The 16,282-nt window shown below is 37.3% G+C and overlaps 1 protein-coding gene across 7 annotated transcripts in view; it reads right to left on the reverse strand.

Moving 5' to 3' along the window:
- Positions 1–16,282, reverse strand: part of MECOM (MDS1 and EVI1 complex locus) — a 568,251-nt gene that overhangs the window by 282,888 nt on the left and 269,081 nt on the right. For all 7 annotated transcript variants that reach the window (XM_079921929.1, XM_079921927.1, XM_079921928.1 and 4 more), the window contains exon 2: positions 3,988–4,325. In XM_079921929.1, the coding sequence (XP_079778055.1) occupies positions 3,988–4,325 (338 nt within the window). The remainder of the gene's footprint in view (positions 1–3,987; positions 4,326–16,282) is intronic.

Here is a 16,282-nt window from a genome sequence, read left to right on the forward strand (position 1 = left end):
GGAGAAATCACACAAATGATGTTTTTTATGTTTATGGCTTAAGTTTACCTAACTGTATATTTTGGTCTATAGAACGTTTTTTCAAAAATAACCTATTTCTCAAAAATACAAACTTAAATGATTCCCCAGAAGTGCCCCTTTCGGGAAATATAGTTAACTTAAAAAATTACTTAAATGGGGTTCAGAAAGGTGGGCCCTAACTGCAATACTATCTTTGAGCTTTCTCTTTTAAAAACTTTCTTTGAAGAAACTACCATATCTCTTTACTTAATTTTAATTACATAACAGCTAATGAGGTGTGGCAGTTATTATTAGCCCATTAGTCAAATAAAAATGCAAGAATCAATTGATTTGGAGTAGTTTCCCTAGAATCACACAGTAGTGACAGAGTTAAGACTTCATTCTACATGTCTAAAATCCAGATTCTAGCTTTTTCATGGGCCTACCTAAGTCCTCACTTGTCATCTCTTTCAGAGTAACATAATCCTATACCCATTCATCCTTTCTTTCACTTATTCTTTCACTCATTCTGTTATTGAACAATTATTTTTAAATGTCTGTGTTATAGACTGAATGTTTAAGCCACCCCCAAATCCTTATATTGGAACCCTAGACCCCAGTGTGACTAAATTTGGAGATAGGGCCTTTAAGAGGTAATTAAGGTTCAATGAGGTCATAAGGGTGAGGTTCTGATCCAATAGGATTAGTGTTCTTATAAGAAGAAAGGACGTCAGAGAGTGCTCACCACCACCGCCTTCTCTCTCTCTCTCTCTCTCTCTCTCTCCTCTCTCTCTCCCTCTCCCCCTCTCTCTCCCTCTCCCTCTCCCTCTCTCTCTCTCTGTGTAGGTGTGTGTGCATGTGCATGCACCTAGGAATAGCCATGTGAAGACATAGCAAGAAGGCAACATCTGCAAATCAGGAAAAGAATCAGCTGAAACTTTTACTTCACACTCTAGCCTCCAGAATTGTGAGAAAATAAATTTCCTGTTGTATAAGCCCCCCAGTCTGTAGCATATTGTTATAGCAGCCTGAGCCGACTAATCCAGTATGATTATTTCAGGTAATATACTTAGCATTAGACAACACCACAGGCAGCACAGATAGGACACAATCAAGACATTGCACTTAGTGGATACAACTATGCCAGCTCTCACGGAAATGTTGCTCTATTAGGGAAACTAGGCAAACAGTCTGGGTGCTGCACAATGCTTTAAGTTTTTTAGCATGGATTTACCTGATGCTATGGTGAGACAAAATGTAAGCAGTACTAAATTGTGACTAGAAAGGTCAGGGATGATGTCATGGAAGAAGAGAACTTGAGGAATGAATAGAAACTTGCTAAAGATGCGAAGGAAAAGGAGATTCCCAGGTAGGGAGACCAGTATGTGTAAAGCATGGAGGCTTGATAGAATATAGGAACTATAAATCAGACACGGTAGGTGTGGGAGAGAGTACAGTCAAAGATGATCCATTTTTTTGGCTTGAGCAACTGAACAGATGGTAGTGCAATTTACTAAACAGGAAATGCACAAGGAGGGGGACTCTGAAGGGAGAAAAGAGCAAGCATAGTACTAGAGATAGGAATGACTTGTTCAGTTATGATAGGCTGGGTTTCTCTCAAGGAAATATTTAGTACAGAATCTGATGCATAGTAGGTACTCAATAACTGCTGAATCTGGGTTTCCTCTGTTCATGTTTATTGTCTTTGGCCTAAGAGGTTATTTTATCCTTCAATTCATCATTTTTTAGGAGTATCAGAAAAGAAGCCACACTAGTTAATCACAACTATTTGTCCAACCAAACAGGAGGGAAATCAGCTACAGTTGAGGGCCAATATGACATGAGAACAATTTAAAAGAGCACATGCGAGTAGGTCAGATGCCTTTGTGCAAGTGCCTTTGTTGATCATGATTGGATTAGGTATTAACCATGGTAAGATTTTTTTAAAGAAACAAAATACTAAAGTCAAGAACTCAACTGTTCCTCCGTGGATAACAAGTTTGCCAAAATCACCAAAAAAAGCTCTTTCTCTGGTTTTGTTCACAATACACCTAGAGCAGATAGTCTACAATCTCAGAAGCGAGAGACCATTAAAATGGCAAAGAAAACCACCGAATTGACCATCAACTGAATTCTTGAAGGAGAGAGAGGAAATGGGTGATCTTTAGCCAAAGAGTCATGAACGATTTGTAAAGTTATCTTGAATTCCAAGCAATAAAACAACTCAGTTTTGACATAATGAAAAGAATTACTTTACATTTTTCAAGGTAAGTATTTGCCCATGTATATATTGAAGATATTTTACTCCAAGGAGAAAAAAATTAATTATTTTTAAATTTCCTCTAAATATAGAACTATCCCCAGGTTCATCCCCGAATCCACAGCTATACTGTTTAAAAAGGCACAGACTTGCATTTACCAACCCTGGAATTGCAAAATGATTTCATTATTAAGTCTTGGTTTATTCCAAGCCTTCTGGATAATCTCGAACAGTACTGCACTTGTTGTTTAACTCTAGAGATTTTGTAATAAAAGTTTAATGAGTTACTTATTAGTAGAATGTTTATAGCCATTATTTTAAGGTGAACAATAATGACGTAAAGTTTGTACGCATTTGGTTTAAAACGTATTCAACTCACATATCAGTTAATGCTACAGTGATTTGTTAACAATCTCTTATCAATGTACATGTCTAGAGGCAATGTAGCTAAACCACAACTTTACCAAAGCTGTGGCTAAGAACAAAACTAAGGAAGGAGTTCTCATTTGTAATTATGTGAAATCCAGATCTTAACTTTTAGCATTTCAGAATTTGAACAAGAATTGTTTTTATTATGGCATTTTGAGCAGATTTCATAAGGGGACACATATAAAGCAAAGGGACAAAAAATTGAAATTAAGTCCTGAAGGCACTGCATATTTATTTCTATTTAAAAAGCTAACCAGATATTCTATTAATGATCATAAATATTAAGAGAACATACCAAAATAAATCTATCCAATTTCCGTCTAACTGAAATACTGTGAAACCAAAGGTCAATCACATCTCCAAAACACACTTTCTTGCCCATGTAGAAATTTCCTACAAGTTTTTCAGATATAGGTCAGATATTCCAGGAACTATGATGCTGTGATTTAACCACAAAAGTTTTTAAGGTATAAAAATAAATGGGAAATATATATATATATATACTGAATTTGTACAAAAATTATAAACTCAGAAGAATGACATAGTTACCTGTCCTTAATGAAACAAAATTTATTTAGATTTTGTAATTAGACCATAACTTCCCACTCTTACATATTTACAGATGGGTTCTATAAAAAGAATGACTGAAACTAGCAACTGATTTTCATATTGTTTTTTGCTGCCATTTTTATACATGAATTACTCATTAAATCAATTTGAATATAATCATCGCAGGATTCAGTACAGTACACACATTCTGGAAGCGTGTAGAATCAAAGCAGGGTTATCATAAGAGGGGTAAAATATATTAGAACACAGAGCAAAATAAACACATAGAATGAAAGTAAAACCAAATTAACTCAAAGCCACAAAATGGAGAAGACTAATGTTTCCTGCAATCTTCCAAACCCCCTTCCCAAAAAAGAAAAGATAAAATACAATGAACATGTCATATGATGACTTTTGTTTGCTTATGCCACATACCGTAGGGATGGCCATATTCAATGTTTCCAAATACTAATAAAAAAACTATATTTCTATCCTTTAGTATATTTTCAAGATACTATCCTTTGATCATTCAAGGAACCAGTTGAGTTCCTTTCTATCATGCCATATCTTTAAGCAATACTTTGTTTCTATCAAGCAGTGAAATTGTAAGGGAGGTTCATCCTTAAAAATCTATTTGAAGACATTTTGCAACAAATGGAATTTGCTTATTTTATGGACTTTTAAAAAAGTAATCTCTTCTTTACACATGTTAATATATATAAATGTGTTAACTCAAAATATATTCTTACCTCCCATCCATAACTGGGGTCTTTCAGGTTTGACCTCTGTTCTCCTACATAAGGCCCAAACTTTTCACCTGCTTCAATTTTCCTTTTGGTCCATATTCCAAGGCCTGCTCCAGGCATATTTGACTCTCGAAGTTCAAACTCAGCAGGAATGGGGATATCATCAGGGATGTAGATGGGGGCTTTGTAAGGAGAGCCCTCCTTTGGAGTGAATGCTTCGCTGGATGTAGCTGGAGAGCATGGCTCTTGAATATTGAGGGAGAGAGCGCTGGCTACTCCATCTGCATCTGGCATTTCTTCCAAAGGAATTTCAGGGTAGCTGCCATACACACACTCATTACCTGTGAATAAATAAAAAGTTCATAAATTCCTACTAATATAGAAGAGACAGAATTCCACATCTCAACCTTCACCTTATAAAGTTGTTGCTTTTTAAAGACAAAATAGGAAAGACCAGTGTTAAATTATGCCTGCATTAAAATCTGTTATTCACAGATGAAGGAGGGGGGAGGGATTATTGCCTCTTTGGTTTATCTGTGTTGAATCCATAAATCAAGTGAACTAATCTTTAACTGCCAGTTCTCTCATGGACCAGCTCAACCTATTATGCAGTTGGGAAACAATCAGCAATTTAAATATTATTATGAACAAAGTAGAGATAAGAAGTAAACATATGTGTACCTACAATCCTGCAAACCATCCCCAATTGGGAGCTAATAGCGTTATACAATGTCTTGGAAAGTTATATCATGCAATGATATCTTGGACTAAATTGTAGGAGAGTCATGAAAGATTCCAAAGGCTTCCATGTGCAACAAGGCTTAAATTTATATGGCAGGATTATTTATTGGAATATTAATTTATGTTTGTTCTTTATTTTTCCTTTCTCATTTCAAACACATCGTCAAGCCCTTGGTATTTCCTTGCCTCAGTAACTTACACAGCACAGAGAGTTAAAGTTACTTGATGCTAGTGATTCCTCTGGACATTTGTAAAAGCTAAAATCCTTGAAGAAATTAGGTGAGTTTTCCAGAGGAAAAAAAGAGAAGACAGTGTCTTGGGGTGCACCAAAAAGACAGTGAATTTCCTCCAGACTGCGAAGTGGTAGAGATCAGAGGGCCTCTGCATGGAGCAGTGCCCTGGGGGAGGTGGCAAGACCATCTTCGAGGGAAGAGCAGAGTAGAGTAACTAGCAGTCTGGACACTCAACACCGGAGTTCTAAGGTATCCCCAGAGCAGCACAGCACCACACCTGTAGTAAATGATCACACCGTATCAGCCTTAAGATCTTTATGCAACATGGGGCTGGAAGGAAGCATAAAGAATAATGACTGAGCTTGAATTTCCCACCAGTTGAAGGAGATTTCAGTTATCTTAAAGCAAATAAACATGTTTCCACTAAGATTCCACTAGGATTATTCCACTAGGATTATGGACTGAGAGCCAATCCTAATTTGTTCAATTTGTAGACCTTCAAGGGAGGGAACCAAGAAAAATGGGTTAAAATTACAAGAAGACAGATTTCAATCAGACCCATCCAAAGGTAAATGGATTACCTTAAGTTCCCCAGCATAGGGGCTCTAATATAGCCTAGACAGTCATGAATTAATGATGATATGGAGAACGTGTAGCTTTAGGTTGATGAACTAGATGACCCTTAAGATCCTACCAACCCTACAGTTCTATGAATTATTAAAATCTTCCAAGATAGTTTATTGAGCTAGAGGGTAGAAAACCTGAGTTCTATCCCTAATTCCTTCTCTGATTCTCTATGGAAATTAATTAACTATAAAACCTATTAACAATTGTCCATCAAGTACTGACTTCTCTTAAAGTTTTGTGAAGTGCAAAGTGATTGTACATGCAAAAGTATCTTTCTAATGAGGTGCTTGGTTCTTGATTCAAACAATGAGATAATGCCATTTAAACCAAGCACAGAACCAAATCAGGACCCAAACTTATTCCTATGAGACATTTGATCTCAACATAACAAGCTCATTATCATTCAAGTTCAGCATATACAAAATCTTGCACATTATCATCTAGTCTCAAATCGAGTCTCCTGCCCACTTCCCCATTTCCATTAAACATAATATTTCCCCCAATTATCCATATCCAAGGTTCTAAAATAACATAGATATTTTCTCTCCTTCATCCTCAGTCTATTCAGTCATTAAATGCTGTCCATTCTTCTTGCAAGATTTGTACCTTCATCCCATTCTTTCAATCCATGTTTTCATTCCTGAATTTTCTAACAGTCCTCTAACTGGATCTTCAGACCGCCAACCTCTTTCCAGTATCCCTCAACACTGAGCCTGTACAATGCTGCTGAGTTTATTTTCCTGGCATATCAACATTCCTGTGCAATAGCCTCTAATAACTCCTAATGTCCACAAGTAAAACCTAGAGTTCTTAGGCTTGGAATAGAATCTCTTTCATTTTGAAAGCAATCTTATTTCTCTCTTAATCTCAACACTCCTCAGTAGGAGCCCCCAGGCCAGAAAAAGCTTATCCCTGACTTCTGAGCTCAGTGGTTCTTTCTGCCAGGCTACCCTATCTCAGTCCCTTTGCCCATCCAACTTCTAGTCATTCTCTATGTCAACTCCCAACTTATCTCTTTGCCATCCCATTTAGCATAAATATCCCCCTTCTTTGAATTCTCACATAATTTCCTCCCTCAATCTGATGATCAAATAATTCTGCCTATTGTTACCTAGAGTTTAATATGAATAATTCTTTTATTCCAAACTAGGAAATAGACCCTTAAAGGGAAAACTCAAAACACACTTCTTAGGAATTCTCCAAGTGATCCTCATAAAGGTGCTCAAAAAATACTTGTTACATAGATAATCAACCTAACGTATAATTTTATTGAACTACTAAACCAAACCAATATTTTTCTACCAAATATAGGAAATTATTTTGATCCTGAAAAGCATCTTTAAACCCGTAGAAATGGAACACTATAGATTACAAACTTTTCTCCAAGCCCAACATCAAAAGAAACTATTTCAATAATGCCCCCAAAGAAATACTATCAGAGAAATATACTTCAGGGTCCAAACACCTTTGATAAAGTCTATCTAATTTTATTCTTCAGGGAGATTTTTCATTTCAACCTAAGAGCCAAAAGTTCACTAGCACTCTTGATACAGCTAAAAACATATTAAAAAAACTCTCTAGAGTTGTAACATTTAATTACTGCAAATGCAGAGTTATTTTACAGATTCTTAAAGGGATTTATCAATCAATGTGAAGATTTTGGGGTTTTTTGAGAAGTGCTAAAAATTGGAAGACATTGTGTAATCTATAGACTTATCCATTTAAGCAGCAGGAAACAAAAATGCTTCCAAATGAATAGAACTATTTCCTCCAGTAATTATCCATTAAAGGTCAGTAAAATCTCCCCTGTTGCCTCAAAGGGTTAAATTAGTCATACTGTCAGTTCCATCAGAGTGATCTCAAATCTTAAAAAAGGATAGAGACAAAGCCATCTGGGCCCTCCCCCTGACATAGCTGACCCCATGCCTTTGAGTTACCCACAAACTTTCCCAATGCATAATTTCTAACTAGTGAGTTTGGATTTTAATTCCTGTGGTGACAAAATACACGTGTGCCCAGGCTGTTGCACAGAAGAATTTGAATTTAAAACCTGAATGCAATTTTGCTTACAATAGCAAAAAAATCCAATTAAACCTAAAGAACAACTTATATAGGTCAAGCAAATCCAGGAGAAAGATTTACGGTCCTATTCATCCACATGCAGGCGTTAAATGTATATGCAAACTCAGGCAATTTGTTTTCAAGCCACTGTTAATCTAGTATCATCTGAATTAAATATAAAAAGGGCTGTGGTAACAAAAAATGGAAATATAAAACTGCTGAGTTTTACGTATCAAAACATGCAACAATATTTCAACGTAATCTAGCATTATGAAATTTTCAACAGCAAATGCAGTTTATCATACTGCATTGAATATTTGCATAAACCAAAGTAAACTACTGTCTCCATGTACATTACTCAAGAACTATCCAAAAAGCTCCTAAAACATTTCATCTAAATGACAAACTATCTCAATTATCATATCTCCATTAAATCTCTGTTATTGAGGAAAAATTGGTAGATTTTTTCCCTGAGCTATAACTACAGTTAATTAAAGCATTGCTCAGATATCATATTGACAGGTTGGACACATTTACAACAGGTTAGTAGCAGGTAAGAAGTGCTATATACATCAGTGCTCCCATAAAGATAAATAACCCTTGTAACTTCTTGGATCTGAACTGCCTGCTACTGGAATTTGCTTCTTGCATCCTTTAGGTGTGTCATTAACTGAAGGAGGACAGAAGGACAAGCTTATTGTTCAATTTGAGGCAAATGACTTGGGAAATGCTCTTGGAAATCAAACTCTTCAATTCAACTTTGAGGTGTTCTGATATCCCTGGAAACCAAGAAAGCGGCCACACTTGTATTAGACTGTATTTATTTCTATGACTCTGAATAACTACCATAAGGTTTCCACTTGAAGAGATGCATTTTGAAAACGTATCAGAATCTGCAAAGAGGAAACTGCAGAAATAATACTGATAATAATAACTTCTACAGATGTATCTATGTTTTCTCACAATCCAATGAGAAAACTATGGTGAGAAGAATAACCTTCCATTTTGCAAATGTGTAACCTGATACTCAAGGACGCTAATCCGTATATACAAAGTCAGCTGAGACTAGAACCCAAGTGTTTAAATCCACTTCTCCCTTTAACTTGTAGGCAACTTGCTTTTTTTCTTTAAAGATATGTTTTAAAGTTTGTTTTTTCAAAATTGTGGCCCTACCATGTGAATAGTTTATTTTTTCACCTTTTCACTTGATATATGAACACTTTCTTATGGTTTTAAAAATATTAAACTATATTTAATTGCTACATAATATTCCATAATATACATCCATAATAAGTGAACTATTAGCATAGTATTTATTTGTTGCTTCTAATTTTCTGATACCATAAATACCACTGAAATGAACGTTCTTTCATATAAATATTTATTTTCATCTATTTTAATTTCCCTAGGTTAGATTCCTGGAAGAAAGTTTAGTGAGTATTGACAGATTGTTTATCAGAGGTGTATACCAGTTTATACTTCTAGCAACCATACTGGCATTTATTATTATGTCTTGTTTTTAAATTTTATTAATACAATGGAAAAGACTGTATATCTATTGTTGCTTTAATTCACATCTCAATGATTACTAAGACTAAATATTTTTGTCATTTCTATTTCTCCTTTTGCAAGTTATTCATTGTTTTTAATGCAGCTTTAATTGGGCTTTTATTGGTCTGTCTTATTAATCATAAAGAAATGAGCCCTTTGATATAGTTTTTGCTACTATCCCCAGTAGATCATTTATCATTTGTTTTTTTTAATGGTGTTTTCGTTGTACAAACTTTTTAACTTGTATGGAATGAAGTCTATTTTTCCTTTGTGATTTTTATATTTTTCTTAGAAAGTCCTTACCCATCCTAAGGAAAAAAAAAAAAGATTCTCTTGTATTTTCTTTGAGCTTCATAGTTGCTTTCCTACCAACCTTGGATTACCAATGATTTACTGCTGAGTGAAAAGCAGAGAAAAATGATTTCATTTATTTGAGCTCCTGTGAACGGCAGGCTAGGGAAAAAAATGCCATTTCACTCATAATTCTTTGGTTCTTATTTGCAAGGCTGGCCTAAAATGCCTTCTCTTTTTGTGGGTTTTACATAACTCACCATTTGTTTAACTTGGCCCCTCTGCCTAGTTTAACTGCAAATCTTCTGGGCAGATGCCATTCAAAATCCTGAGTTTCACCATTAATAGCATTCCGTACCTGTCATATAATACTTATCACTCAGCATTATCATTAGTGATACTAACATAAATAATTTTCCTCTCTACTCTTCTTCACATGATAGAAAATATTTAGCAACTAAATAGAGTTTAATATTAACATTAAAAGCATATATATGTAGTTTGACTCTAAGACAAATTTCCTTAGACATTAAATAAGAAATCTGTTCTATATACTCAGCTGTACACACATACGCATATAATAGACACATCCATGTGCATTTGTAGTGTGCTTGTGTGCTCACTAATCTTAAAAATAGGCTGAGACAGAAACATGGTTTGAAATCTCAGGCAGACTGGTTGAGATCAAAACTACATGAAACAACTGCCAGGAGGAGACCAGCAAGGGAATTGAACAGATTAGGTAACTCAGAAATTTAGACATTTCCCCCCATTATGTTCCTCATTGCAGTTTTGTAATAAAAACATGAGCAAACTTCAAAGGAAGCTCTGTAGTAAAGGTTAATTGCTACTAAAGAAGAGGGTGGGCCCGAGCGCCAGTACTTTGTGCCCAACTTGAGAGCAGACAGGAAGGATTACACGTGGCTGAGAGCTGCGGATGCGTGCCCAGCTCCACGAGCAGAGCAGGCGCTGCCAAACCTCAAGCCCCACCGGGGAACTCCTGGTAGGACGTGAGCGCATGAACACGAATCCAAGAGTTGGTGCCTGCTAACGGTAGGGCAGGGCGGGGCGGGGCGGGGAGGGAGGGGGAAGACATCAATTTCCTTCCAAAATTCAAACCGGACATGCTCTTCTTCCCTTGTTAGGACAATTCCAGAGCGTTGACCGAGGCCTGTTGCCGAGAAAGCAGAGGAGCCAGCTCTTCTGCACCAGCAACGCAACCAATCAAGGCGCGCTGGGCTTGGGGAAAGGGTGGAGCCCAAGTCATGCCAGATGCACAAACAGAGCAAAGGAGGAGGCTCTGAACTGGCCAGCAGAAAACTGTGAGAGAATGGCCCCAGATAATGAAATTTAAGATCCCAACGAAAGGAAACTAGTAAAAGTAAGAAAAATGAATTGCCAGAAAACTGACTTAAACTAGCTTTGAAGCACCGTAGAAAGGGTCCAGAGGCACAGGCTGAGAAAATAGAGGCATCTAATAGAATGGAAGCTGCTGATGGACATGGTCTTCAGAGTGAGCTGCCTCCAGCAGAGAGGGGTGAAAAGAAAGTAGACCTCATGGAATCCGCTGACACTGGATTGCATTTGTAGAATCCATGTCTCTGGAGGCCATTATTTTTGTGAAATAACGTATCAACGTGGTTTGGCACATGGAATTTTTTCAGTGGTCTTCTAAGCTTCCTCGCACCTCCTGTATTTGCTACTTCCTTGTACCAGAGTATTCCATTTCTTCCTTACGGAACTTTTTCCCCCAGGGTTTCCTAAAAATATTCTGTTTATGGGCTGTCAAAAAGACCCTAAAATTATGAAAGAGTGTTGGGAGGCAAGCGAGGAAGATGGCAAAAAATACCACAGGAGTTGAAAGTAAAGGACCAAATCAGTGAACAAACATTTATCTTTCTCTTGGGATTGTGGCATATCCCTTGCTTGTCCTGGGGTTTTAAATCTGGTTAAGAGTTTCACCACACTCCTAGGAATTTCACAGACATTTCACTAAAGAAGTATGGTTTGTGAATTAAACTGGTAGCTTCTAAGCTCTTATGAAATGGGTTTGGCCACTTCCAAAAGTTCCTCATCAGAGATGGAATTACGTTTTTTAAAACTGGTTAGGGAAAGTAATTGTCAGAAAATTCATAGTTGAGGTACCAGTAAAGCCCTTTGGTATCTACTTACAGAATCTAAAACAGCTAAAATAAAGACATTAAAGCTCTGTGAGCACTGCTCCAAGGAAAAACATGACCTGGTTAATGTTTGGCTTATTCTGTTGTTAAGGGAGACCCGATCACCAATACCCACTGGAATGACCAGGTAAGAACAGACTTATCACATATCACATACTGTTTCTTTTACATTATAACTATGTGCCTCCACTCTCTTTTAGCAAGACAAATTTTTAAGAGATTTTTGGCAACCTTTGACCTGATGGCTTTTCTCATAAGCTTTTTATATCCCCAAAGTGATTTTCCTTCAGATTCATTTAGAGTAAAATAGAAATGCCCTGAAATTATGTCGCAGCAGACTGGGTGGTTACTCTCAGGCAGTCTGAAATGACCAGAGTACAGCCTTTCAGTATTCAAGCCATATCTACAGTAATTATTTGCCAGCATATCTAAAAGAAGGCAGGCATTTCCTGTTGCACACAAATGGGACACTCTTATCTAAATTACTGTTTAAACAGGTATTTAAGAAAAGACTATCACAGGCAGGAATTTACTGATGACGGAACACATTAGTTTAGGGCTGGACACATTAGTTGAGGACCAACCATTGTCAGGAAAGGAAGCATATCAGCATCAGGAAGGTATAGGGAATATTTTATAACTCCCATATGGGTCAAGTTGGGGGATTTGTAAACTATGCCGTCTGCACTCAGGAAAAGCAGGAGTGGCACAAGCCCTGACGTGGAGGTCCGGATTCCGCAATAAGTCTTCACTGCCCAGAGTAACCTCAGAGCTTGAGACTCATAGCTTTTTGGGGTCCCTGTTTCCTTATCCATAAAATAAGCACATTGGACAAGTTCAGCCCCAGGTCCATTCCACTCAAGCAATCTCAGTTCTATATAATGAAAACCAAAGGACGGTCAAAGTTTGGTATACCAGAAGCTTATAAAATATATTTCCTGGAAAGACACTTTGAGAATTGGTTTGGTCTCTCCCAACATGTAACCTAGGAGAGACTGTACTCTGGCTGCCCAACTTTGTTCTAACCAGTAAAACTGGAATTTATTCCCAGTAGAGGCTTATAAAACTGGGCTGTTATTCTCACATTAAGTAGACTGCCCTCTGGTGAGGACTGTGGTTTACGTGTGGGCAGAATGTGTGGTTTACTACCTCTAATTTGTTTATGTTGTTGATGGTGGTTTCAGAAGAAAGCTGCAGCCCTTCACATGCTAAAGAGTGACCTGATTTGCTTCCTTTAAAAAAAAAAAAGTGTTTAAAGCTGGGGAGGAGAGCATGAGGGTGCATTAATGTGCCATTGCTAACAGAGGAGCAACTGGGATCCCTCTGACCACAGAGCTGCTTCATCCAGCTCTGCATGTGAAATGAGAGCCCCAACTTGTTTATTATAATTACCTAAGTGTGGCTTGGTGGCTTTTGGCAGAGATCCTTGCTGCCTCCAAAGGAGAGACCAAAACTCAGGAGCTACAAGTTAAAGGAAGGAGCAGGGAGTGTATTTTGTAACAAGGAGACTGAATTCTAACATAAACTAGGTAAAAATATTCAAAACAACCCTCAAAGATGAAGATCAAAAAGTAAATGAGATTGCCCTCCACTTTCTACTATATAATAAACAAAGATAGGTGTGCAGGAGAACTGAATAAACAGTGTAAATATAAGTTCAAGTTCATTGTCACAGCTAACTTGATGCAGACCCTTCCCTGTTGCTACAAAACAGAAGAGCTTTCTTATAGCCAGGAGTCCTACATAAAGAAAAGAAAATAATTATGCATGTCTGGCAGAAGAGGGAGTTGTAGCAATGGCTTGCCGATAAAAAGGAATGTGAACAAGCCATAGAACGCTAACCTAACCACACTCTGAGTTTGATAAGGAGCAGAGAGTGCCCAAAAGAATGAAATTGTGTTAGTCTCAAAATTAGGTTTTATTTGAAAGTGAACAATGTTCCTTGTTCTCACAAGGCTTGGTAACAAGGACAACAACGTATGATCTTAAAGTGATTCTGTGGGGAAATTCCTTGATTTAGCTGATTTCAGCTTGGACTCTCGCCCCATTGCAAATACAGTATCTTCAGTGTAAAATAAGTTTAGATGATTCCAAGGAGTACAATTTTCTGCCCCTATTTCAAACTCTAAAAGCCCCCATATGGAGTTTCCCAACACTACATCATATTAAACGTAAAATCATTCAAAACCATGGGGATGGATGGAGTGTCACTGAAAAACATAAAGAAAGGGTTTTTTATAATTTGAGAAAACATTATACACTTAGATAAAAAATGTTTTCAGGAAAAATATGAACAGATGTAGCATGTATATGTGTATACATACACTAAATAGCACTTATGATTTGAGAAGGGGTAATTTCAACATTGCTAAGTGGTAACACAAGCTAGGTATTTAAGGGAATGATATAATATTACAACTTCATAGACTACCAAACTATGTATGGTCTCTGGAAATTGTCATTATCAACATGTACAATAACTAGTAGCATTAGGTGGTCTGTACAGTATCCTTCAAGTCTAATTGAGTCACACAGTCTAAGACACTTGATGGGCACCAGGCACTGCCTCCTAATGAGAACTGACTTTTACAGAAAGGCATTCAGGACCTCTTCTATATAAATTACTATCGTTTGCAGAAAGAGAGGATTATAAATGTTTGCTGGCAAAAAACTAAATTTATTTACAAACTGGGTCTAATTTACTCATGGCTCCAGTACAATCGGCTTTTGTCGAAATATTTATGTTATCTGTACTTTTGCCTCACTAAACTCTACCACAATCATAAACACTGTTGAAAAATTATTTGCAGTTAGCAGGATTTAAACTACCCATTATATCACCAGCTAGTGCCAGTAAACTTTTGCACTGGTTGATAACGTTTCCTGTGGAATAAATATACATTTGACTGTCAAAATCTTTGGTGGGCTCCATACTATGAAAGTTAAGTATTAAACAGATGTCCCAGACTTCACCAGTTTTGTGTGACTGCTTCAGTCACACATTCCAATTGAAATTTTGCGGGTAGATAGACTACAAAAGTGCCCAGATTTCAATTCTTTCCTAGCATTAGGAGAGGAATTAGATGATTGAAGTGTTGGGATGATACTCTTTGCCCAAGATGCTACTTCTCAGACTTAGTCATTTATCCACCCCAAAACATTGATTTGGTACCATTCTGTGCCTGGAACTGTGCAAGTTGCTATGGCTAGGTACAGAGTTGAATAAAATCAAACTTCTGCCCTCAAGAAACTTAGAGTTGAGTAGTGAAGACAGAGATGGTAACAGGTATATGACTATGCAATAAAATAAGATCTAAAATGAGGTTAGGAAGAGTGATGGCTGTTAAGAGTTGAATATAAGTAACTGCAATTGGGCATGCCAATCTACAGAATTAGGTGAAATGGGTAAAGGGGGTCAAAAGGTGCAAACTTCCAGTTAAAAAATAAATAAGTCATGGTGACGTAATGTACAGCATGGTGACTATAATGAATAATACTGTATTGCATATTTGAAAGTTGCTAAGAGAGTAGATCTTAAAAGTTCTCATTACAAAAAGAATTTGTAATTAGGTATGGTGACAATGTTAACTAGACTTACTGTAGCAATTACTTTGCAATATACACAAATATCAAATTAGTACACCTGAAACTAATATAATGTTATACGTCAATTTTACCTCAATAAAAAATGGAAAAAAACAAGAATAAATCTCTTCCTTCATTTCTTGGTGGAAATGCAGTTGTCATTCACATTCATTTCTTAGAATCACCACGTTCTTCACAGTAACATAAGGATCAAATAAGGGATGATTGGGACTTCCCCAGTGGTACAGTGGTAAAGAATCCGCCTTCCAATGCAGGGGATGTGGGTTTGATCCCTGGTTGGGGAACTAAGATCCCACATACCGCGGGGCAACTAAGCCCGCGCACCACAACTACTGAGCTCGCGCGCCTCAACTAGAGAGCCCGCGCGCCTCAACTAGAGAGCCCGCGCGCCTCAACTAGAGAGCCCGCGTGCCGCAAACTACAGAGCCCACGTGCCCTGGAGCCTGGGCGCCACAACTAGAGAGAGAAAATCCACACGTCACAACTAGAGAGAAGCCCGCACACCACAACAAAAAATCCCGCATGCCTCAACGAAGATTCCGTGTGCTGCAACTGAGACCCAATGTAGCCAAAAAATAAATAAGTAAATAAAAATTTTTTAAAAATTCTTTTAATTGCATCAACTTAAAAAAAAAGGGATGATTTACTCTCACGGCTTCTAAATAACTCAAAATGATGAAATGAACAGGTTCTAAAACAGCATTGCCCACATATCTATTACAAAATAAGCCAAGAAGAAAACTACATGGAGAAGTGGATGGTTTCCCTGTCATGTAACTAGTAAAAATGTATTTCTGCGTGGTCTACTTCACTGCAAAAAAACTAAAAGTTCTCCTGTGAACCAGGTGGGACTGCTGGGATGCCAGTGAAACTCCCACCAGCCTATAAATGGCCCAAACCACAGCATTTACCTTCCAGTTTGAATTGAAAGTTGTGCTAAGCAGACCAGAGGTAGTTCTGCTTGACCTCAAAACAGTGCTGTATGCAGAGGGAAGACCGGCCGGATCA

Source organism: Stenella coeruleoalba (assembly GCF_951394435.1).
Source record: "Stenella coeruleoalba genome assembly, chromosome: 5".
Taxonomy (NCBI): domain Eukaryota; kingdom Metazoa; phylum Chordata; class Mammalia; order Artiodactyla; family Delphinidae; genus Stenella; species Stenella coeruleoalba.